Source organism: Schistocerca americana, chromosome 7, assembly GCF_021461395.2.
Source record: "Schistocerca americana isolate TAMUIC-IGC-003095 chromosome 7, iqSchAmer2.1, whole genome shotgun sequence".
NCBI lineage: Eukaryota > Metazoa > Arthropoda > Insecta > Orthoptera > Acrididae > Schistocerca > Schistocerca americana.
In genome coordinates, this window is record NC_060125.1 from 194,440,130 (window position 1) to 194,459,432 (window position 19,303).

General features: G+C 42.3%; 1 protein-coding gene across 1 annotated transcript in view; it reads left to right on the forward strand.

Moving 5' to 3' along the window:
- The window catches only part of LOC124622495 (probable cytochrome P450 6a20), a 100,698-nt gene that overhangs the window by 38,983 nt on the left and 42,412 nt on the right, over positions 1 to 19,303 (forward strand). Inside the window, exon 4 of the mRNA XM_047148208.1 lies at positions 8,924 to 9,131. Coding sequence (XP_047004164.1) covers positions 8,924 to 9,131 — 208 coding nt within the window. The remainder of the gene's footprint in view (positions 1 to 8,923; positions 9,132 to 19,303) is intronic.

The following is a 19,303-nucleotide window of genomic DNA, read 5'->3' on the forward strand; positions in this document are numbered from 1 at the left end:
CCACACTTCAATCAAGCATCGGAACGCACCGAGACAATGAGTGTGCCGCTACAAGATCAAAGATTGTTTAACAGTAACATAATTTGCTCTGTCTCAGACATGCATATCGATAACATACAAAAAAAAATGACTTGACCACCTTACAACTGATACAATTTTCAGTCTTTTCTCTTTTTTACGGTGGAATATGAGGCTTTGACGTCACATCGACGACTTGGGCGCCAGATACGGATTGTGGCCTTGGGCTGGAAACGATGGATACATATGTGATTGGTTCGATAAATATTTGACAAATAGAATCCAATACGTTAAAATCGATGAAAAATGCTGAAAAGAAGTGAAAATAACGTCTGGATTTGTAACGGAGGGGTTACTTTTGCTACCCCTACAAAAAATGTCCACTCATCTTGTTGTAAATTTCTTCTTCTGCAGTCCGATACCCACGCCCCCCCTGTTAAAAATGAATGATGTTCTTCTACTGGACAAGCTGTAGTAAAACCAGTAGCATTATACGAATCCAACGGGTGCAACAAATGTTTTTAAGTAACAGGTTGGCTGAGCGATTAATTGAAAGGTAGTTTGCAAGTAAAAACTTCAATATATTGTGACTTATTTGACACAAAACACCGCCAAGCCAGTGCTAGTCCTAAGTTACAGTTTCGTCATTCACAGACAATCACACTCACTCGTAACAGCCTGCTTTTGGTAATGAACCAAACCCTTTACACAATGGAATAATAAACAGATTTTCTGCGGCTGAATGCTCGCCCAAATATTACACAGTTTGACCACTACGAATTTTCAGTTTGCGGACACGCCTTGTGCAACATGGAACGCGGATTTTCATTATTCAGAACTCACAGTTTACATATAGAGATCGGACTTCCATGTGTTCGTCTTTTTCACACATTCGAGACCACTTTGCGACACTTCACGGTCAAGTTTCAACCATTATTCCGTGAAATTGTTGATACATCCATGTTCGAACATGATCACAGCTGAGATCTGAACTGTACTTACACTCCACAAGGCAATTATCTTAGCTCATAAAATTCGCACGAACGTACTTTCGTCTGACTGACTGATATACATCGTAACCAATACAATATTAGTACTAAACCGCGCAGTCATGCATCTTATACTTTTGACCAATCACGACTACGGAAGCTACTACCGTCCTTAAGTTTCGCACACCAGTGTGCAATATGCAGAGCACTTTTTTTGCAGTACAATGGCACTCTCGATGTGTTCACGTTTTAGTCACTTGCCAAACTGTGTTCCTTCTCTATAAAAAGAATCTTTCCATTCGGAGGCTAACACAAGGCTAACTCGCATGCTGTTCACCACCAGACGCAAAACCAATGATCATCTTTACGGGACTCAATAGAACGGCACCAGGTCGTTATAAAGAACGTGTCGTACAGCGGCACAACAATTTATCAGCGATTATCAGCAGCACTATATTGGTCGCTGATGATGTTTTTGACCACAGGAGGGTAAGATCGTTGGATGAAACGTAGAAATACTTCTGCAAAATCACACTTGATCTAATAAATGGCAGCTCTCTAAAAGTGGATAAATCCAAGATAATGCCTATGAGAAAGGGAGTACATGATACGTGACTATAAAATTAGTTGTGAACATCTTGAACACGCCAGATCGTATATTTGGGGAGTCATACTATGTAGGTATCATTTCTTTGGGAGGGAGGGGGGAGGGGGGTCATACTACACTGAGGCGCCAAAGAAACTGGTATAGGCATGCGTATTCAAATACAGACAAATGTAAACAGGCATAATACGCCGCTGCGATCGGCAACGCCTATATAAGACAACAAGTGTCTGGCGCAGTTGTTATATCGCTTACTGCTGCTACAATGGCAGGTTATCAAGATTTAAGTGAATTTGAACGTGATGTTATAGTTGGCGCACGAGTGATTGGACACAGCATCACTGAGGTAGCGATGAAGTGGGGATTTTCCCGTAACACCATTTCAAGAGTGTACCGTGAATATCAGGAATTCGGTAAGACATAAAATCTCCGACATTGCTGCGGCCGGGAAAAGATCCTTCAAGAACGGGACCAACGACGCCTGAAAAGATTCGTTCAACGTGACAGAAGTGCAACCCATCCGCAAATTGCTGGACCATCAACAGGAATCAGTGTGCCAACCATTCAACGGAACATCATCGCTATGGGCTTTCAGAGCCGAAGGCCCTCACGTGTACCCTTGATGACTGCACGACACAAAGCTTTACACCTCGCCTGGTCGGACTAGTCTCGTTTCAAATTGTATAGAGCGGATGGACGTGTACGGGTATGGAGACAACCACATGAATTCATGGACCCTACATGTCGTCGGGGAACTGTTCAAGCTGGTGTAGGCTTTATAATGGTGTGGGGTGTGTGCAGTTGAACTGATGTGGGACCCCTGATGCGTCTAGATACGACTCCGACAGCTAACGCGTACGTAAGCATCCTGTCAGACCACCTGCATCCATTCATGTCCATTGTGCATTCCGACGGACTTTGGTAACTCCAGCAGGACAATGCGACACCCCACAAGCCCAGAATTTCTACAGAGCAGCTCCAGGAACACTTCTCTGAGTTTAAAGACTTCCGCTGGCCACCAGACTCCCGAGACATGAACATTATTGAGCAAATCTGGGATGCCTTGCAACGTGCTGTTCAGAAGAGATTTCCACCCCCTCGTATTCTTACGGATTTATGGAGAGCAGTGCAGGATTCACTGCGTCAATTCCCTTCGGCACTACTTGAATCCGTACCACATCATCTTGCGGCACTTCTGCGTGCTCGAGGGGCCCGAGACAACGCAGGTGTACCAGTTTCTTTGACTCTTCATTGTGGGTTCAAAATGGTTCAAATGGCTCTGAGCACTATGGGACTCAACTTCTGAGGTCATCAGTCCCCTAGAACTTAGAACTACTTAAACCTAACTAACCTAAGGACAGCACACAACACCCAGTCATCACGCTTCATTGTGGGAAGAATGGACACGGACATAAGTGCAGTATTAGGGAGGGAGAATGATAGACTTAGTTTTGTTGGCATGGTTCTGGAAAAATGCAGCGGAACTGAAAAAGAAATCGCAAACAAGACAAGACGCTAATGGCGACCAATTCTAGAGTACCGTTAATATTGTTCCAGCGTTTGGAATCACTCTCAGGTAGACGTGACAGGAGACATAGAATTAATTTAGAGATGTGCTGCTAATGTCATAACAGGTCACTGGAGCCTTTCTTTTTTTTTTTTTTTTTTTTTTTTTTTTTTTTTTGTCGTCAGTCTTCTGACTTGCTTGATGCGGCCCACTACGAATTGTCTCTTGCGCTAATATCTTCATCTCAGACTAGCACTTGCACCCTACGTCCTCAAATGTTTCTTGGATGTATTCCAATCTATGTCTGTCCCTGCACTTTTCACCCTCTACAGTTCCCTATAGTACCATGGAGGTTATTCCCTGGCGTCTTAACACAAGTCCTATCACCCTGTCGTTTATTCTAGTCAGTGTTTTCGAGATATTCCTTTCTTTTCCGATTCTGTGCAGAACCTTCCCACTCTTTATCTTATCAGTCCACCTAACTTTCAACATTCCTATGTAGCATTGCAACTCAAACGCTTCGATTCTCTTCTGTTTCGGTTTTCCCACTGTCTACGATTCACTACCGTACAATGGTGTGCTCCAAACGTACATTCTCAGAAATTTCTTCTTCGACTTAAAGTCTATGTTTGGTACCAGTTGATTTCTTTCGACCAGGAATGCCTTTCTGACAGTGCTCACCTGCTTTTATCTTCTGCTGCTCCGTCCGTCGTGAGTTATTTTGCTTTCAAGGTAGCAGAATTTGTTAACTTGGCCTACCTCGCGATCACCAGTTTGGATGTTAAGTTTCCCACTGCTACATCTCATTACCTTTGTCTTTTCCGGTTCATTCACAACCCATATTCTTTACTCATTAGACTATTCATTCTATTCAACCGATCCTGTAATTCTTTCTCATTTTCACTGACGACAGCACTGTCATCAGCGAACCTTATCATTGATATTCTTTCACCCTGAATTTAAATTCAGCTCTTTAATCTTTCTTTTCTTTCCGTCCTTGCTTCTTCGACGTATTGACTGAACAGTAGGGGCGAAAGACTGAATCCCTGTCTTATAGCCTTTTAATCCGAGCACTTCGATCTTGGTCTTCTAGTCTTAGCTTACTCTACCTGTAGCTTACTCCTACTTTACTCAGGATTTCTAGTGTCTTGGAACACTTTACTTTGTCGAACGCTTTTTATAGGTCGACAAGCGTTTCTTGATTTCCCTTCAGCCTTTCTTCCATTAGTGAGAACTATCTCTGTGGTACATTTAGCTTTACTGAACCCAAACTAATCATCATCTAACCGATCCTCAGTTTCCTTCTCCATACTTCCGTATATTAATTTTGTCATCTGCTTTAATGCGTGAACTGCTAAGCTCATTGTGCGACAGTTTTCGCACTTATCTGTCGTTGACATATTCGGAATTTTGTGGATGATATTTTTCAGAATGTCTGATAATGCATCTCCGGTGTCATAGGTCCTACACACCAATTTGAATGGAAATTCCGATGGAATGTTATCTATCCCTTCTGCCTTATTTCACTCTTTTAGACTCTTTTACATTTTGACTCTAATACCAGATCATCTACGTCATCCACATCGTCTCCAGTTTCTTCTTGTATCATATCAGACAGTACCTTCCCCTCATAGAGGTCTTTAGTATACTCTTCCAACATATGCGCTCTCTCTTCTGCGTTCAACAGAGGAACTCTCATTACACTTTTAATGGTATCACGAGCCCATACCAAGGTGTGACAGAAATGTTCGGGGAACGTAAAAGAGAATCCTTGGATGAAGTGCGACACTGTTCTCACCAAAAATGTACGCACGTCCGAAGGTACATTGCATGGTAATTCGGAATAGAACAGGCACTGCAATATCGTACTTATCCTCCGGAATCGGGCATGCGACTTTCAAGTAAAATGTCTCACTTGTACGGGAATATGCACAATGGATGTACGAGTATAGTTTGTTGATGACATATGAAGGTTTGGATGTGCTTGTGAGCTATACACGGAGAGTCAAATGGCAGCCGGCGGCGCGGTAGTACAGCGTGAAAATGTGTGAACACATTAACGAAGAACCTGTACGGGTTCATCGGACGTCCGCCCTTGACAAATTCAACGAACAATATTGAACAAAATGAGATTTAAAAAAATTAAAGAAAATGGTAAGGCTACCGCTCTCGGTAAGCGGAAAATACGAGTGCGAGTCATTCCATTCTACAGCAGATGGTAGTCCATGGTCGCAATTGCGAATGCATTTAATGCTTCCGTTTTTAGTGACGCATGTTCACACCTCCATACTTACAACCGCGGTGGAGTCATCTCTAACATAATCGCAACATTTTGAATAGACTGTTAGTTGTATGTTGCGACGAGTAAGGGAAGTGATTGTTCCCGAGCAGTGGCGTCTAGTGATTGGTCGCGCTGTTAAGTTTCTGCCTGTCAGATGCTGTCATTTATGTATTTTACGACTTTGTTTATTAAAGCCTTTTTTTTCCTAAAGATTTGAGTTAGTCTGTCACAGGATATTTTCTGGACTGGTAAGCCGGTGATCTATTTCTCTTGCTCAGAAGCGTAAAATATCTGACTGTGGTCTCTCGCGTTGTGGACAATTATTGTATCTAATATTTAATATAACAGATTAAGTGCTGTAGCGTTCAGTTACTTCTAGTTCCGGGACAGAAGTTAAATTACTTATTGGATATTTTTCAGACGTTTTAGCATCACCCACTAGAGTCAAAGCACTCCAACAGTCCGGTAGTTCTAATGTATTACGATATCAATTAATAACTTGGCCATTAGTTTGTCTACATTTACTACTCTGTTCATTAATGGCAATGTAATCATGTACTGGCCGGCCGGTGTGGCAGTGCGGTTAAAGGCGCTTCAGTCTGGAACGGCGTGACCGCTACGGTCGCAGGTTTGAATCCTGCCTCGGGCGTGGACGTGTGTGATGTCCTTAGGTTAGTTAGGTTTAATTGGTTCTAAGTTCTAGGCGACTGATGACCTCAGAAGTTAAGTCGCATAGTGCTCAGAGCCATTTGAACCAATCATGTACTGCTCAGTGTTTGTATACCGGAAACTGTTCGCCTTGCTGCCTATGCTGTCGTACGTTTAGACCTTGCTTTGTTCTGTAATGGGATTGAAGCCTTGGGTCTGATTTTTATGATAGAATTCTGTTCCATGTTCTTAACAAAGATTAAATTAATATTATAATTATAGTTAACTAATTGGGTCTATTTTCATTGTGATTTAAGTGCCTACAGTATTAACTACTTGTTTCTTAAATCGTGGGACGGAAAATATCTATCAATATTTGTTAATACTGTAAAATTATTTGGCGGCTATCTTGCCAAAGATATTTAATCACTGAATAAATTGTTAAATTTAATGGCCAATAAAACTGTGTAGTAAAAAGGTGAATGATGGTTTGTAAAGCCCTAGTCCAGACCTTCTCGAAACTCGCGGTAGTAGCCGTGCAGTGATACCGTAGTTGTTTATTAACGATTACTGTTACGGTGAACAGGATCCCGTCGCCGGCGAGAGAATTACTGAAACAGGAACACGACACTGAGTTTTGAAACATTTAAGCATCCTTGAAGGACTCCTAAATAAATTTGCCCCACCCCCTCCCTCTCAAACGAGGAAAACTTCATTTCATACAGGGACGTGGTACTGTGTGTCAAGTATTTATCCTCTTGAATAATTCTACACTGACGGAAAATAATTGCAACACCTATGAGTTGTGCGATGTAAGCGGAAATTGGTAGGCGTGTTTCTACATCTGAAACATGATGTCTATTCCAATGTCGCGCCATTTGCATGGGAATGGTCACTATGGCAATGGAAATCAGGTTTGCTTTAAATACACGCTGTAACGGTCGTGAGCGTTAGTTCCTTTGAGATTGGACGTGGTGATTTGATGTTAGTCAAGAATGCTTCCAAGACGACAAAGACTCGATTGTCAACACCTCACTGAGTTTGAACGAGTTCGTGTAATACGGCTACGAGAAACTGGATGTTCCTTCTGCGATACTGCAGAAAGACTTGGCAGGAATGTAGCCACTGTGCATGATTGATGGCAGCAGTGGGCACGAGAATGTACGGTCGCAAGAAGACCGGACTCCGGACGGTCACGTGGCACTACCAAGAGGGACGACCATTGTGTTTGGCGTGTGACTCTGGCGCATCATACTGCACCTGCAGCATCAATTTGAGCAGCAGTTGGCACCACCGTGACACAACGAACTGTTGCAAATAGATTACTCGAAGACAGTTCCGGGCCAGACTCCCTGTAGCATGCAATCCACTGACCCCAAGTCACCGCCATTTCCGACTTCAGTAGCGTCAAGGAAGAGCTCGCTGGAGGACTGGGCGGAGGTCTGTTGCGTTTACCGATCCTGCCTCGTTGCCAGTGGTGGCCGTGTGTTGGTTAGAAGGAGGCCGGTTGAGGGCCTGTAACTAACCTGTGTACGTGCTAGACGGAAGACCTACACAAGGAGTTGTGGTCTGAGATGTGATTTCGCATCACAGCAGGATCACTCTCGTGGTTGTATGATCACAATGTTCTTCAGAGTATATCGTTAAATTGTACTTCCATATACCTCTCTGACTTTTGACCGAAGCACAGTCTTTTCCATGATCACATTTGCGCGTATCGAGTAACGTACCCGATCATTTGAGGCGTCTACGATTCAGCTGTCTTAGTCGCAGTTGGGTTCCTACCTCCTCTTACGATATCATGAACTGTTTCTAGTGTGGTGACCTTAACTGCTCGGATCGTACTCGCTTCAAGCTTTCTAATCGTGCAACAGCGTTTAAAATAATAAAACCAGATGTAAATAAATAATTTTAAATGTCAATAAAGAGTTCACATGTACAGTGCGTTGCCTAATTCGGTTTTGAAGAGCGCAGCGGTTGATTCCGTAAAACGGAAACGTTGATAACATTATGACACGTGCGTTTCCTTATTTCATATACAATACATCAGACTAAGCATATCACATAGCTGCCAACTGACAATTACACGTCGTACCTGTTCAGATTATATGCACTGATGCGGAGGTGTTCTCTCTTTCGCAGACACTTATTTATTTTAAATTCTAGCTGGCTGGATAAGTCAGTTTAAGGTCGAAAGAAGGCGAGGGCTTACTCCCTCCAACAGGGCTGTGTGCCTAGGAATATATTACAACTAACAAAGAAACCTTTGTCTTGAACACAGATTCACTTTACTGTTTTATCTTGTGATAAAGACTGTTATTTTGCGTTAAAAACTGCTTTTATAAATGAATTTGAAATAAGTTGGTGCTGATAACACTAAAGAAAACGATATGGATCATGATCATAATGATGAAATGCGACACTGATGATGAAGATATTGTTGGCATTAAAGCTGATGATACTGATAGTTACTATGAATCATTACATTACATACTTGCTGAGCCTAAATGTTGTTGTCGCCTAGATATCCAAAATCTGTTTCATGTTGTTTTCCTTATTATTATAATATTATTATTATTAGTGTATAATGTTCAATTGCAATTTTAATCTTTTTTACACTGACCAACAGAATTGTAAAAGATGTCCGATTAGATGTAAGAAAACGTCTAATGTCCATAAAACAGACCAGAGAACATGAACCCTTTTTGAAAAATAGAAATTATTCAGCACGTATCAATCATAGTCCCATCTTATAGACCCCATTTAGTTATCTGCCGCAACAATATAACGACCGCTATTTGTCCACGGATTGCTCGGACAGTGCAATGTTGACGTGGTTTTCTCCATTACAAGCGCCACGGGCTTTTCTGTTTCAGATGGTGTAGAGGCCCACGAGATATGTTTGCGATACACGACTGACGTAGTGACTTCTTGTGCACTGGGGATCAAAGGGGGCGCCCTCAGTGACCAAAAGTCCGAAATGCTGGAGATGTTCAACTTGATTCTGGAGCCCAACACCAACAGCGCAATCAGATTCATGATAGCTTATGTCTGCCCTCGCTTGGCGTCTCTTCTTCGCCTAAGGTACGACTGCTCATTCAAACATGACGTAATAAAAGTGTTGGGTTTATTTCTGTTAATACAAGTACCGGACGACAGTCCGAAGCAGTATGTAAACTTTGAGACTGTTTTCTTTCTTGTCCGTATTAGAAGTAGCACAGTGGCAATATTTATTGTGGTACACTTTTGTTAAGCCTTTATCGTCGTAAAAAATGAGTATATGACTTAACTCGGTTGACTGGAGTTCGCGCCATCCAGTAGAGGAGGCACCGAATTCAGCGTAAGCCATGCTGTATACGTCGCTAATATTTTTACTGAGGTAAAATTGAACTTCAATTGACACTTAGTTCGATTTTTCCATATACGCTAAGGTCGCAGGTTCGAATCCTGCCTCGGGCATGGATGTGTGTGATGTCCTTAGATTAGTTAGGTTTAAGTAGTTCTAAGTTCTAGGGGACTGATGACCTCTGAAGTTAAGTCCCATAGTGCTCAGATCCATTTGAACCATTTTTTGTTCCATATAAGGTAAGATAAGTGTGGATTCCGGAAAAAATGTAGGAACACGCGAAGCAGTACTGCCCCCACTAATTCTCTTGGAAGATAGCTTTAGAAAAGGCAAACCTACATTTATAGCGTTTGTAGACTTAGACAGAGCTTTTGACAGTGTTGACTTGAATACTTTCTTTGAAATTCTGAAGGTATTATGGGCAAAATACATGGAGCAAAACTCTATTTACAACTTGTGCAGAGAGCAGACGGCAGTTATAAGAGTTGAGGGGCATGAAAAAGGAAGCAGTGGTTGCGAAGAGAATGAGACAGGGTTGTAGCCTATCCTCAATGGCGTTCAATCGGTATGTTGAGAAAGCAGTATAGGAAATCAAAGAAAAATTTGGAGTAGAAATTAAAGTCCAAAGAGAAGAAATAAAGACTTCAAGGTTTACTGATGACATTGTAATTCTATAAGAGACAGCAGAGGACTTGAAATAGCAGTTGAACGGAATGGACAGTGTTTTGAAAGAAGGATTTAGGATGAACATTAACAAAAGTGAAGCAACGATAATGAAATGTAGTCGAAATAAATCAGGAGATGCCAAGGGAATTAGTTTAGGAAACGAGACTCTTAAAGTAGTAGATGAACTTTGCTATTTGAGCAGAAAATAACTGATGATGGCCGAAGTCGTGAGGATATAAATGTAGACTGGCAATGACAAGAAAAGAGTTTCTCAAGAATAGAAATTTATTAACATCGAATATAGATTTCAGTGTTGCAGAATAACCGATGATGGTCGAAGTAGAGAGGATATAAAATATAGACTGACAAACACAAGAAAAGCGTTTCTGACGAAGAGAAATTTGTTAACATCGAATATAGATTTAAGTGTTAGAAAATTTTTCTGAAAGTATTTGTATGGAGTGTAACCATGTATGTATGTGAAACATGGGCGATCAACAGTGTAGACAAGGAGAGAATAGAAGCTTTTGAAATGTGGTGAAGATTAGATGGGTATATCACGTAACTAATGAGGAGGTACTCGACAGAACTGATGAGAAAAGAAATTTGTGGTACATCCTGACTAGAAGAAGGCATCCGTTGATACGAGACATTCTGAGACATCAAGGAACCACCAATTTAGTACCGGAGGGAAGTGTGGGGTCTACAAATCATAGAGGGAAACCAATAGATGATCACAGTAAGCAGATTCAGAAGATTTTGGGTTGCAGTAGATATTCAGGGACGAAGAGGTTCGCACAGGATAGCGCATCATGGAGAGCTGCATCGAACCAGTTTCAGACTGAAGACCACAACAACGACAAGTGCATCAAGGTAAATATTTACATTTCTGGCTTTATGCAGGAGACATTATCATTGAAATCATTTAATGTCACCATTATCTCTCAGAACGGTCCGAGTGCTCGTGTTCAGCCAGTTTTTAATTAAATTCATCTTGCATAGTTGTAAGTGCGGGAGTCATAGCTGTTGTGAAACTCCTCCAAGTAAGAGTTGTGTTTTCATTCTGCACGACGACACGAAAAATAAACATTGTTTTTCACGGGAAAAGGCCTTGCCCTGCTGAATTATTTTCCAGTTTGAATTTTACCCGTAGCACCTTTCTACTTCCAAACTCTACGGGAGTTATCATGCATGCAGGCAGGTACTGGCAAAACTAATGCAGTTATGCGAGACATGAATCTAAGCTCAGTTTTTATCAGCATTGATAGCGAAAGGAAAGGGATCAACGTCTGGTTCAGTAAAAAGTTCTGTCATTTCTCCTAGGTATCTGAAGCTGTTTACTTTCTAGACTTCCATTTCCCCTAAACCCAAAGTGTGCGACAGACTTTTAATGTTGGCCGCAAACTCAGTCTTATGTTATAATATTCATAGTCCTATCATTTTTTCTGACTGTAGTTTATTTTTTCCTTTGTTGTTTCAGGGTCACTGGGCAAGGTAATCAGTCCGCATACCATTAGTCTCCCTTTCAACCCAAAGAACTTCTTTATTCTGGATATCTTTCATCATCTCTCTTATTATTTTTCGAGATACACTGATACACTGCCGAGAGTCCATCTCCTTCTCTCATGCTGATCGTAAGCTTAAAGAAATTTGAGACCACTCACAATAAATTAACCTCTTAGTCGTTGCTGGTAAGGGTCTGTTGACGATATTCCTTATTTTTCTATTTGCTAACTGTATCAGGACCACTAATAGTGTCTTCTTATCTATGGAAGTGTAAGGTTTCTTAAAATAGACACAAAACTCTACGTGCTTGAATCGTCCTTGCATCTTTTACACTATGTACCCTTGTTTGTTACTCGCCTAACGCTGGAGCAAGTCTTTCTTCTACCCTGATGTGGAGGGTTGTGATTACTTTTAATGGGATCGAAAGAAGAGATTTCACTCCATTATTAGCATTCTTCATTTTCTTCAGGTGCCTTCGAGCCAGGTATCTCTACCTTTCAGTTGGCCACTGCCAGTCTTTCTTGCAGTGGTTAAAGCATTTTACAGTTTTAGTTACTAATCAGTTCTAGCTTCCTTTCGTTATTCTACTGAGTGAGTTGGCGCCGTGGTTGGCACAGGGTCTCGCATTAGTGAGGAGTAGTGTTTAAATATTCGTCCCGTTATCCTGAGTTATGTTTTTCGTTATAATTCTAAATTTATCACGTCGAATGCCGTCATAGAATAGTCTCGGTTTCCTTCCACCTCGCTGCCCTGTCCGAGCGTGTGCTCTTTCTTTGATGCCGTCTAGAGCTGTACTTAGGGTCTATAAACTCCAAGACTGAACTTTCGGTGCGTGAGAAATTTTATGATAGCTAACGTGCAAAAATAGCTTTTTAGAGCTAAAGGGTAATATTTAATTGTATAATTATTTACTATAGAATTTATGTTTAATAAATAGATGAGACTAAAAAATGAAAAGAAATCATTGAGGTACTGAACACGATTTATTAGCATCGATATAAACAATTACATTAAAAGGAAATGTTGAGATTAATTTCCACGGAAAAGCTGGTATTTCAATTTTAAAACTAACTTACTCTAATTTAAAGCAAACAATTTCCTATGCAAATGCAAGGCAACATAGAGGATGTAACAATTTTAAAAAACTGTACTTGTATTGAATTCAAATACAGTTAAGGTTATTCATAAGCACCTCCAAGTTTTCAGAAGACGAATGCGCGGGTAGTATAAGACATACAAAACAGTTATCGCTGTTATGTGACACGTCTCATCTACTGAATAAGTGCTCATAGTTCTTAATGCACGCATTTTAGAGCCCATGTTTACCAGACATTTTATTCTTTTTTTGGTCCATATTACGACCTTTGAATGTTTCATACCCTACAATCTTAGCAACAACAATACCCGTACGTGTATTCAAGCGTCAGAGGTATTAGCACAATTTCCGCTTGTAACTTTCGACTCGTTCGTTTCCAGACAAGAGCCCTTGAAATTGGTTACATTTATCCTTCTCCATAATCCCTGAAAACTTACAACATTATCACGGAATTACCACGTATATACTTACATGCAGGATGATCGGAAATTCCCGTTACAAACTTGTATGACTTGTAGGGAGGAGTAAGTACATAATATTTTGAATAGGAACCCATGTCCGGAAACGTATTGTTTCCGTGCTACAGCCGTTTGAAAACATGTTTGATAGTAGGTATGCAACAGCGTAGTCATCGTGGTGGGGGGTAGTTACGTGGGACCGGCTGATCTCACTGGACGTCTATCCTACCTCTCTGACCTGGTTAGACCCACATTCACCTGTCTGTGAGTGCTTAAGCGACATGATTGAGTACGCGTTTGCAGAATACACCGACATGATCCTTCTGCACATACAATTTTCGCCGCTATCACGTAAAGACTTCGAGAAAAGGTTACCTTCACCATCAGAAAGCCTGACTGTGCTGCTCCAAGGAGACGTCGCACACCCGAATTGGAAGAGATGGTACTGCATCACGTTAAAGAGAACCGTCAACGAGTACACGAGTAGTTTATTTGGTTATTAATGAGTGGAATTGTGAAACAAGTGATGTACTAGGTAACGCATCGTAAATTAATTGTAAAAGTGGTCATGCTACCCACACATTTGCAAATGGTCCTAGCACGGAAATGGTACGTTTCCGGACATGGGTTCTTATTCAAAATATTATGTACTCACTCCCCTCTACATATCCTAGAAGTTCGTAACTGGAAGTTCCGAAAACCCTGCATCAGGCGCCGGCGCCCGTAACTTCGACGCTTTGTAGTGTTGTTGGATGGTTTCCGGACACGGGTTCCTATCCTCATTTTGTTTATTATCACCCCTCTAAGCCTTTAGGTGTAATTTTGAAACACCCTGTATATCATGAGTTAACTTGAAGCACTTACGATAAAACTAAAAAATGGTTCAAATGGCTCTGAGCACTATGGGACTTAACATCTGAGGTCATCAGTCCCCTAGAACTTAGAACTACTTAAACCTAACTAAGGACGACACACACATCCATGCCCGAGGCAGGATTCGAACCTGCGACCGTAGCTGTCGCGCGCTTCCAGACTGAAGCGCCTAGAACCGCTCGGCCACTTTGGCCGGCTACGATAAAACTACTTAATGAACGGTTCAGAAAGGTAAAGTCGCTTTATACTAGTACTACACGTCCAATTAGTTCACTAGAAAACGATGCATCCCCCCTCCATACAAAACCGAAATCCGTAACACACACGTAAATCAGAAGAAAGTAATTACAACCACTCGCAAACAATTGTGGTGCGGTGACATAACATCGATGTTTCGGAACGTGAAGTCCATGAATGGCTGCAAATCGTCTCCAAATAACCGAAAATAAACATTTCTAGTCAATGATCGGTTCATCTGTACTGGAGGATCCAGTCCATTCCACGTAAACACAGCGCACACTATTACGGAGTCACTACCAGTTTGTACGAGGTGCATTCAAGTTCTAAGGCCTCCGATTTTTTTTCTCCGGACTGGAAAGAGATAGAAACATGCGCATTGTTTTAAAATGAGGCCGAGTTCATTGTCAATACGTCCCAGAGATGGCAGCACCATACGGCAGATGGAATTTTACCGCCAGCGGCGAGAATGAGAACTGTTTTAAATACTTAAAATGGGGACGTTTTCCTTACATGAAAAGCGTGCAATCATTCGTTTACTGAATTTGCGTGGTGTGAAACCAATTGAAATTCATCGACAGTTGAAGGAGACATGTGGTGATGGAGTTATGGATGTGTCGAAAGTGCGTTCGTGGGTGCGACAGTTTAATGAAGGCAGAGCATCGTGTGACAACAAACCGAAACAACCTCGGGCTCGCACAAGCCGGTCTGACGACATGATCGAGAAAGTGGAGAGAATTGTTTTGGGGGATCGCTGAATGACTGTTGAACAGATCGCCTCCAGAGTTGGCATTTCTGTGGGTTCTGTGCATACAATCCTGCATGACGACCTGAAAATGCGAAAAGTGTCATCCAGGTGGGTGCCACGAATGCTGACGGACGACCACACGGCTGCCCGTGTGGCCTGTTGCCAAGCAATGTTGACGCGCAATGACAACATGAATGGGACTTTCTTTTCGTCGGTTGTGACAATGGATGAGACGTGGGTGCCATTTTTCAATCCAGAAACAAAGCGCCAGTCAGCTCAATGGAAGCACACAGATTCACCGCCACCAAAAAAATTTCGGGTAACCGCCAGTGCTGAAAAAATGATGGTGTCCATGTTCTGGGACAGCGAGGGCGTAATCCTTACCCATTGCGATCCAAAGGGCACTGCGGTAACAGGTGCATCCTACGAAAATGTTTTGAAGAACAAATTCCTTCCTGCACTGCAACAAAAACGTCCGGGAAGGGCTGCGCGTGTGCTGTTTCACCAAGACAACGCACCCGCACATCGAGCTAACGTTACGCAACAGTTTCTTCGTGATAACAACTTTGAAGTGATTCCTCATGCTCCCTACTCACCTGACCTGGCTCCTAGTGACTTTTGGCTTTTTCCAACAATGAAAGACACTCTCCGTGGCCGCACATTCACCAGCCGTGCTGCTATTGCGATTTTCCAGTGGTCAAAACAGACTCCTAAAGAAGCCTTCGCCGCTGCCATGGAATCATGGCGTCAGCGTTGTGAAAAATGTGTACGTCTGCAGGGCGATTACGTCGAGAAGTAACGCCAGTTTCATCGATTTCGGGTGAGTAGTTAATTAGAAAAAAAATCGGAGGCCTTAGAACTTGAATGCACCTCGTACAGTGCCTCGTTGATAGCTTGGGTGCATGGCTTCTTGGGATCAGCGCCACACTCGAACCCCACCATCAGCTATTATCAATTGAAATCGGGACTCATCTTACCACGCTATGTTTCCAGTCGTCTAGAGTCCAACCGATATGCTCACGAAACAAGGAGAGGCACTGCAGGCGATGTCATGTTGGTAACAAAGGCTCCCGCGTCGGTCGTCTGGTGCAATAGCCATTAACGTCAGATTTAGCTACGCTATCCTAACGAATTCGTTTGTTGTGCGTCCGACGTTGATTTCTGCGGTTAGCTCAAGCAGTGTTGGTTGTATGTTAGCGCTGACAAATGCGGTAGCACCGCTGTTCTCGTTCCTTAAGTGAAGGCCGTCGACCACTGCTTTGTCCGTGGTGAGAGGAAATGCCTGAAATTTGATATTGTCAGCATACTTTTGGCAGTATAATATCGGAATACTGAATTCCCTAGCGATTTCCGAAACTGTATGCCCCATTCGTTTAGATGCAACTATCAGTCCGCGTTGAAAGTCTGTGAATTTCCGTCGTGCGGCCACAATCACGTCGGACACCTTTTTACACGCATCACCTGAGTGCGAATGACAGCTCCACCAAAGCACTGCTCCATTTACAGCTTCTGTACGCGATACTACGGCCATTTGTATTTGTACATATCGCTATCCCATGACTTTTGTCACTGCAGTTGTACACGCTAGAATAGAAATATTAAACATTATTATAACTCACAAACGAAATATTTAAATACCTGAATCCAAAGTAGGACAGAGCGGCCTACCTTACCTACTGCTGCAGCAGGTGTCTGGCGCCGGCTGCTGCCCAGCGATCCCGGTTTTAAAAAGAGTGGTGGGGGAAGGCAACGGAGAGTTACCTTTTCACCGCTCTTCATCACAGCAGTTCTCCAAGACGAAATACACGTGTCCTGTCGATGTAGTTTGTAATATTAGTATCTGTTTCGATAGCTTAAATAAACTTACTTTCGATAATCTAACCATGCAGGCCAATAAAAGCCATACAATTTGTGTAAAAATTTCTTAGGTCGTCGCTGAGCAGCGACCACCTGATATTTCAAAGAATATCTTACCCGCCACGGCGCAGAATACGAATTGTTCATAAATTGTATCGATAGCGATATTTTGTGTTTCTTATTTTTTGACAGCTGAAGAATTGTAATCCTCTTCTGTTACCACAGTCATTATATAATTTTTAAAGACGGGGGACGTATATGTGGCGCGGTCCGCAATCACTAATTAGTTATTATAAAATATTACTATTGTTCAGTGCTATGTAAGAATTTGTGTGTGCATCTAAGGTGAAATATCGAAGATGTGTTAAACCACTTTATTTAAAGAAACAGCCAGAAAGATAGAACATTGATTCTGTACGGAATCTATTGTTAGCAATACTGACTAAGGTAATTAAATTCGTTATTGTGCTCTCAAATGATGTAGTGCCTGCTTATTACTTAAAGTAATAGAACTCAGTACGTTGTCCTCGATGGTGAGCGTTCATCGGAGGTGAGGGTATCATCTGGAGTGCCCCAGGGAAGTGTGGTAGGTCCGCTGTTGTTTTCTGTCTACATTAATGATCTTTTGGATAGGGAGGATAGCAATGTGCTGCTGTTTGCTGATGATGCTTTGGTGTAAGGGAAGGTGTCGTCGTTGAGTAACTGTAGGAGGATACAAGATGACTTGGACAGTATTTGTGATTGCTGTAAAGAATGGCAGCTAACTCTGAATATAGATAAATGTAAATTAATGCAGATGAATAGGAAAAAGAATCCTGTAATGTTTGAATACTCCATTAGTAGTGTTGCGCTTGACACAGTCACGTCGATTAAATATTTGGGCGCAACATTGCAGAGCGATATGAAGTGGGGCAAGCATGTAATGGCAGTTGTGGGGAAGGCGGATAGTAGTCTTCGGTTCATTGGTAGAATTTTGGGGAGATGTGGTTCATCTGTAAAGGAGACCGCATATAAAACACTAATACGACCTATTCTTGAGTGCTGATCGAGCGTTTGGAATCCCTATCAGGTCGGATTGAGGGAGGACATGGAAGCAGTTCAGAGGTGGGCTGCTAGATTTGTTACTGGTAGGTTTGATCATCACGCGAGTGTTACGGAAATGCTTCAGGAACTCGGGTGGGAGTCTCTAGAGGAAAGGAGGCGTTCTTTTCGTGAATCTCTACTGAGGAAATTTAGAGAACCAGCATTTGAGGCTGACTGCAGTACAATTTTACTGCCGCCAACTTACATTTCGCGGAAAGACCACAAAGATAAGATAAGAGAGATTAGGGCTCGTACAGGGGCATATAGGCAGTCATTTTTCCCTCGTTCTGTTTGGGAGTGGAACAGGGAGAGAAGATGCTAGTTGTGGTACGAGGTACCCTCCGCCACGCACCGTATGGTGGATTGCGGAGTATGTATATAGATGTAGATGAAAGTATTTCTATGTTATCCATCTCCTATTAATGGCAACAGAAATAACGCTGTTTTCATAGTTTTCATTCAGCTACCAGGGACCGACTGCGTGTCGGCAAACGTCATTGTTAAGGCAGAAAGCGCATTGCCATTTAACTTGTTTGTGATCTAAATCCAATTTCCAGCTCTGTCTGGTCCCTTAGGTTTCTTTGTTCCTACAGGGTGTTTCAAAAATGACCGGTATATTTGAAACGGCAATAAAAACTAAACGAGCAGCGATAGAAATACACCGTTTGTTGCAATATACTTGGGACAACAGTACATTTTCAGGCAGACAAACTTTCGAAATTACAGTAGTTACAATTTTCAACAACAGATGGCGCTGCGGTCTGGGAAACTCTATAGTACGATATTTTCCACATATCCACCATGCGTAGCAATAATATGGCGTAGTCTCTGAATGAAATTACCCGAAACCTTTGACAACGTGTCTGGCGGAATGGCTTCACATGCAGATGAGATGTACTGCTTCAGCTGTTCAATTGTTTCTGGATTCTGGCGGTACACCTGGTCTTTCAAGTGTCCCCACAGAAAGAAGTCACAGGGGTTCATGTCTGGCGAATAGGGAGGCCAATCCACGCCGCCTCCTGTATGTTTCGGATAGCCCAAAGCAATCACACGATCATCGAAATATTCATTCAGGAAATTAAAGACGTCGGCCGTGCAATGTGGCCGGCCACCGTCTTGCATAAACCACGAGGTGTTTGCAGTGTCGTCTAAGGCAGTTTGTACCGCCACAAATTCACGAAGAATGTCCAGATAGCGTGATGCAGTAATCGTTTCGGATCTGAAAAATGGGCCAATGATTCCTTTGGAAGAAATGGCGGCCCAGACCAGTACTTTTTGAGGATGCAGGGACGATGGGACTGCAACATGGGGCTTTTCGGTTCCCCATATGCGCCAGTTCTGTTTATTGACGAAGCCGTCCAGGTAAAAATAAGCTTCGTCAGTAAA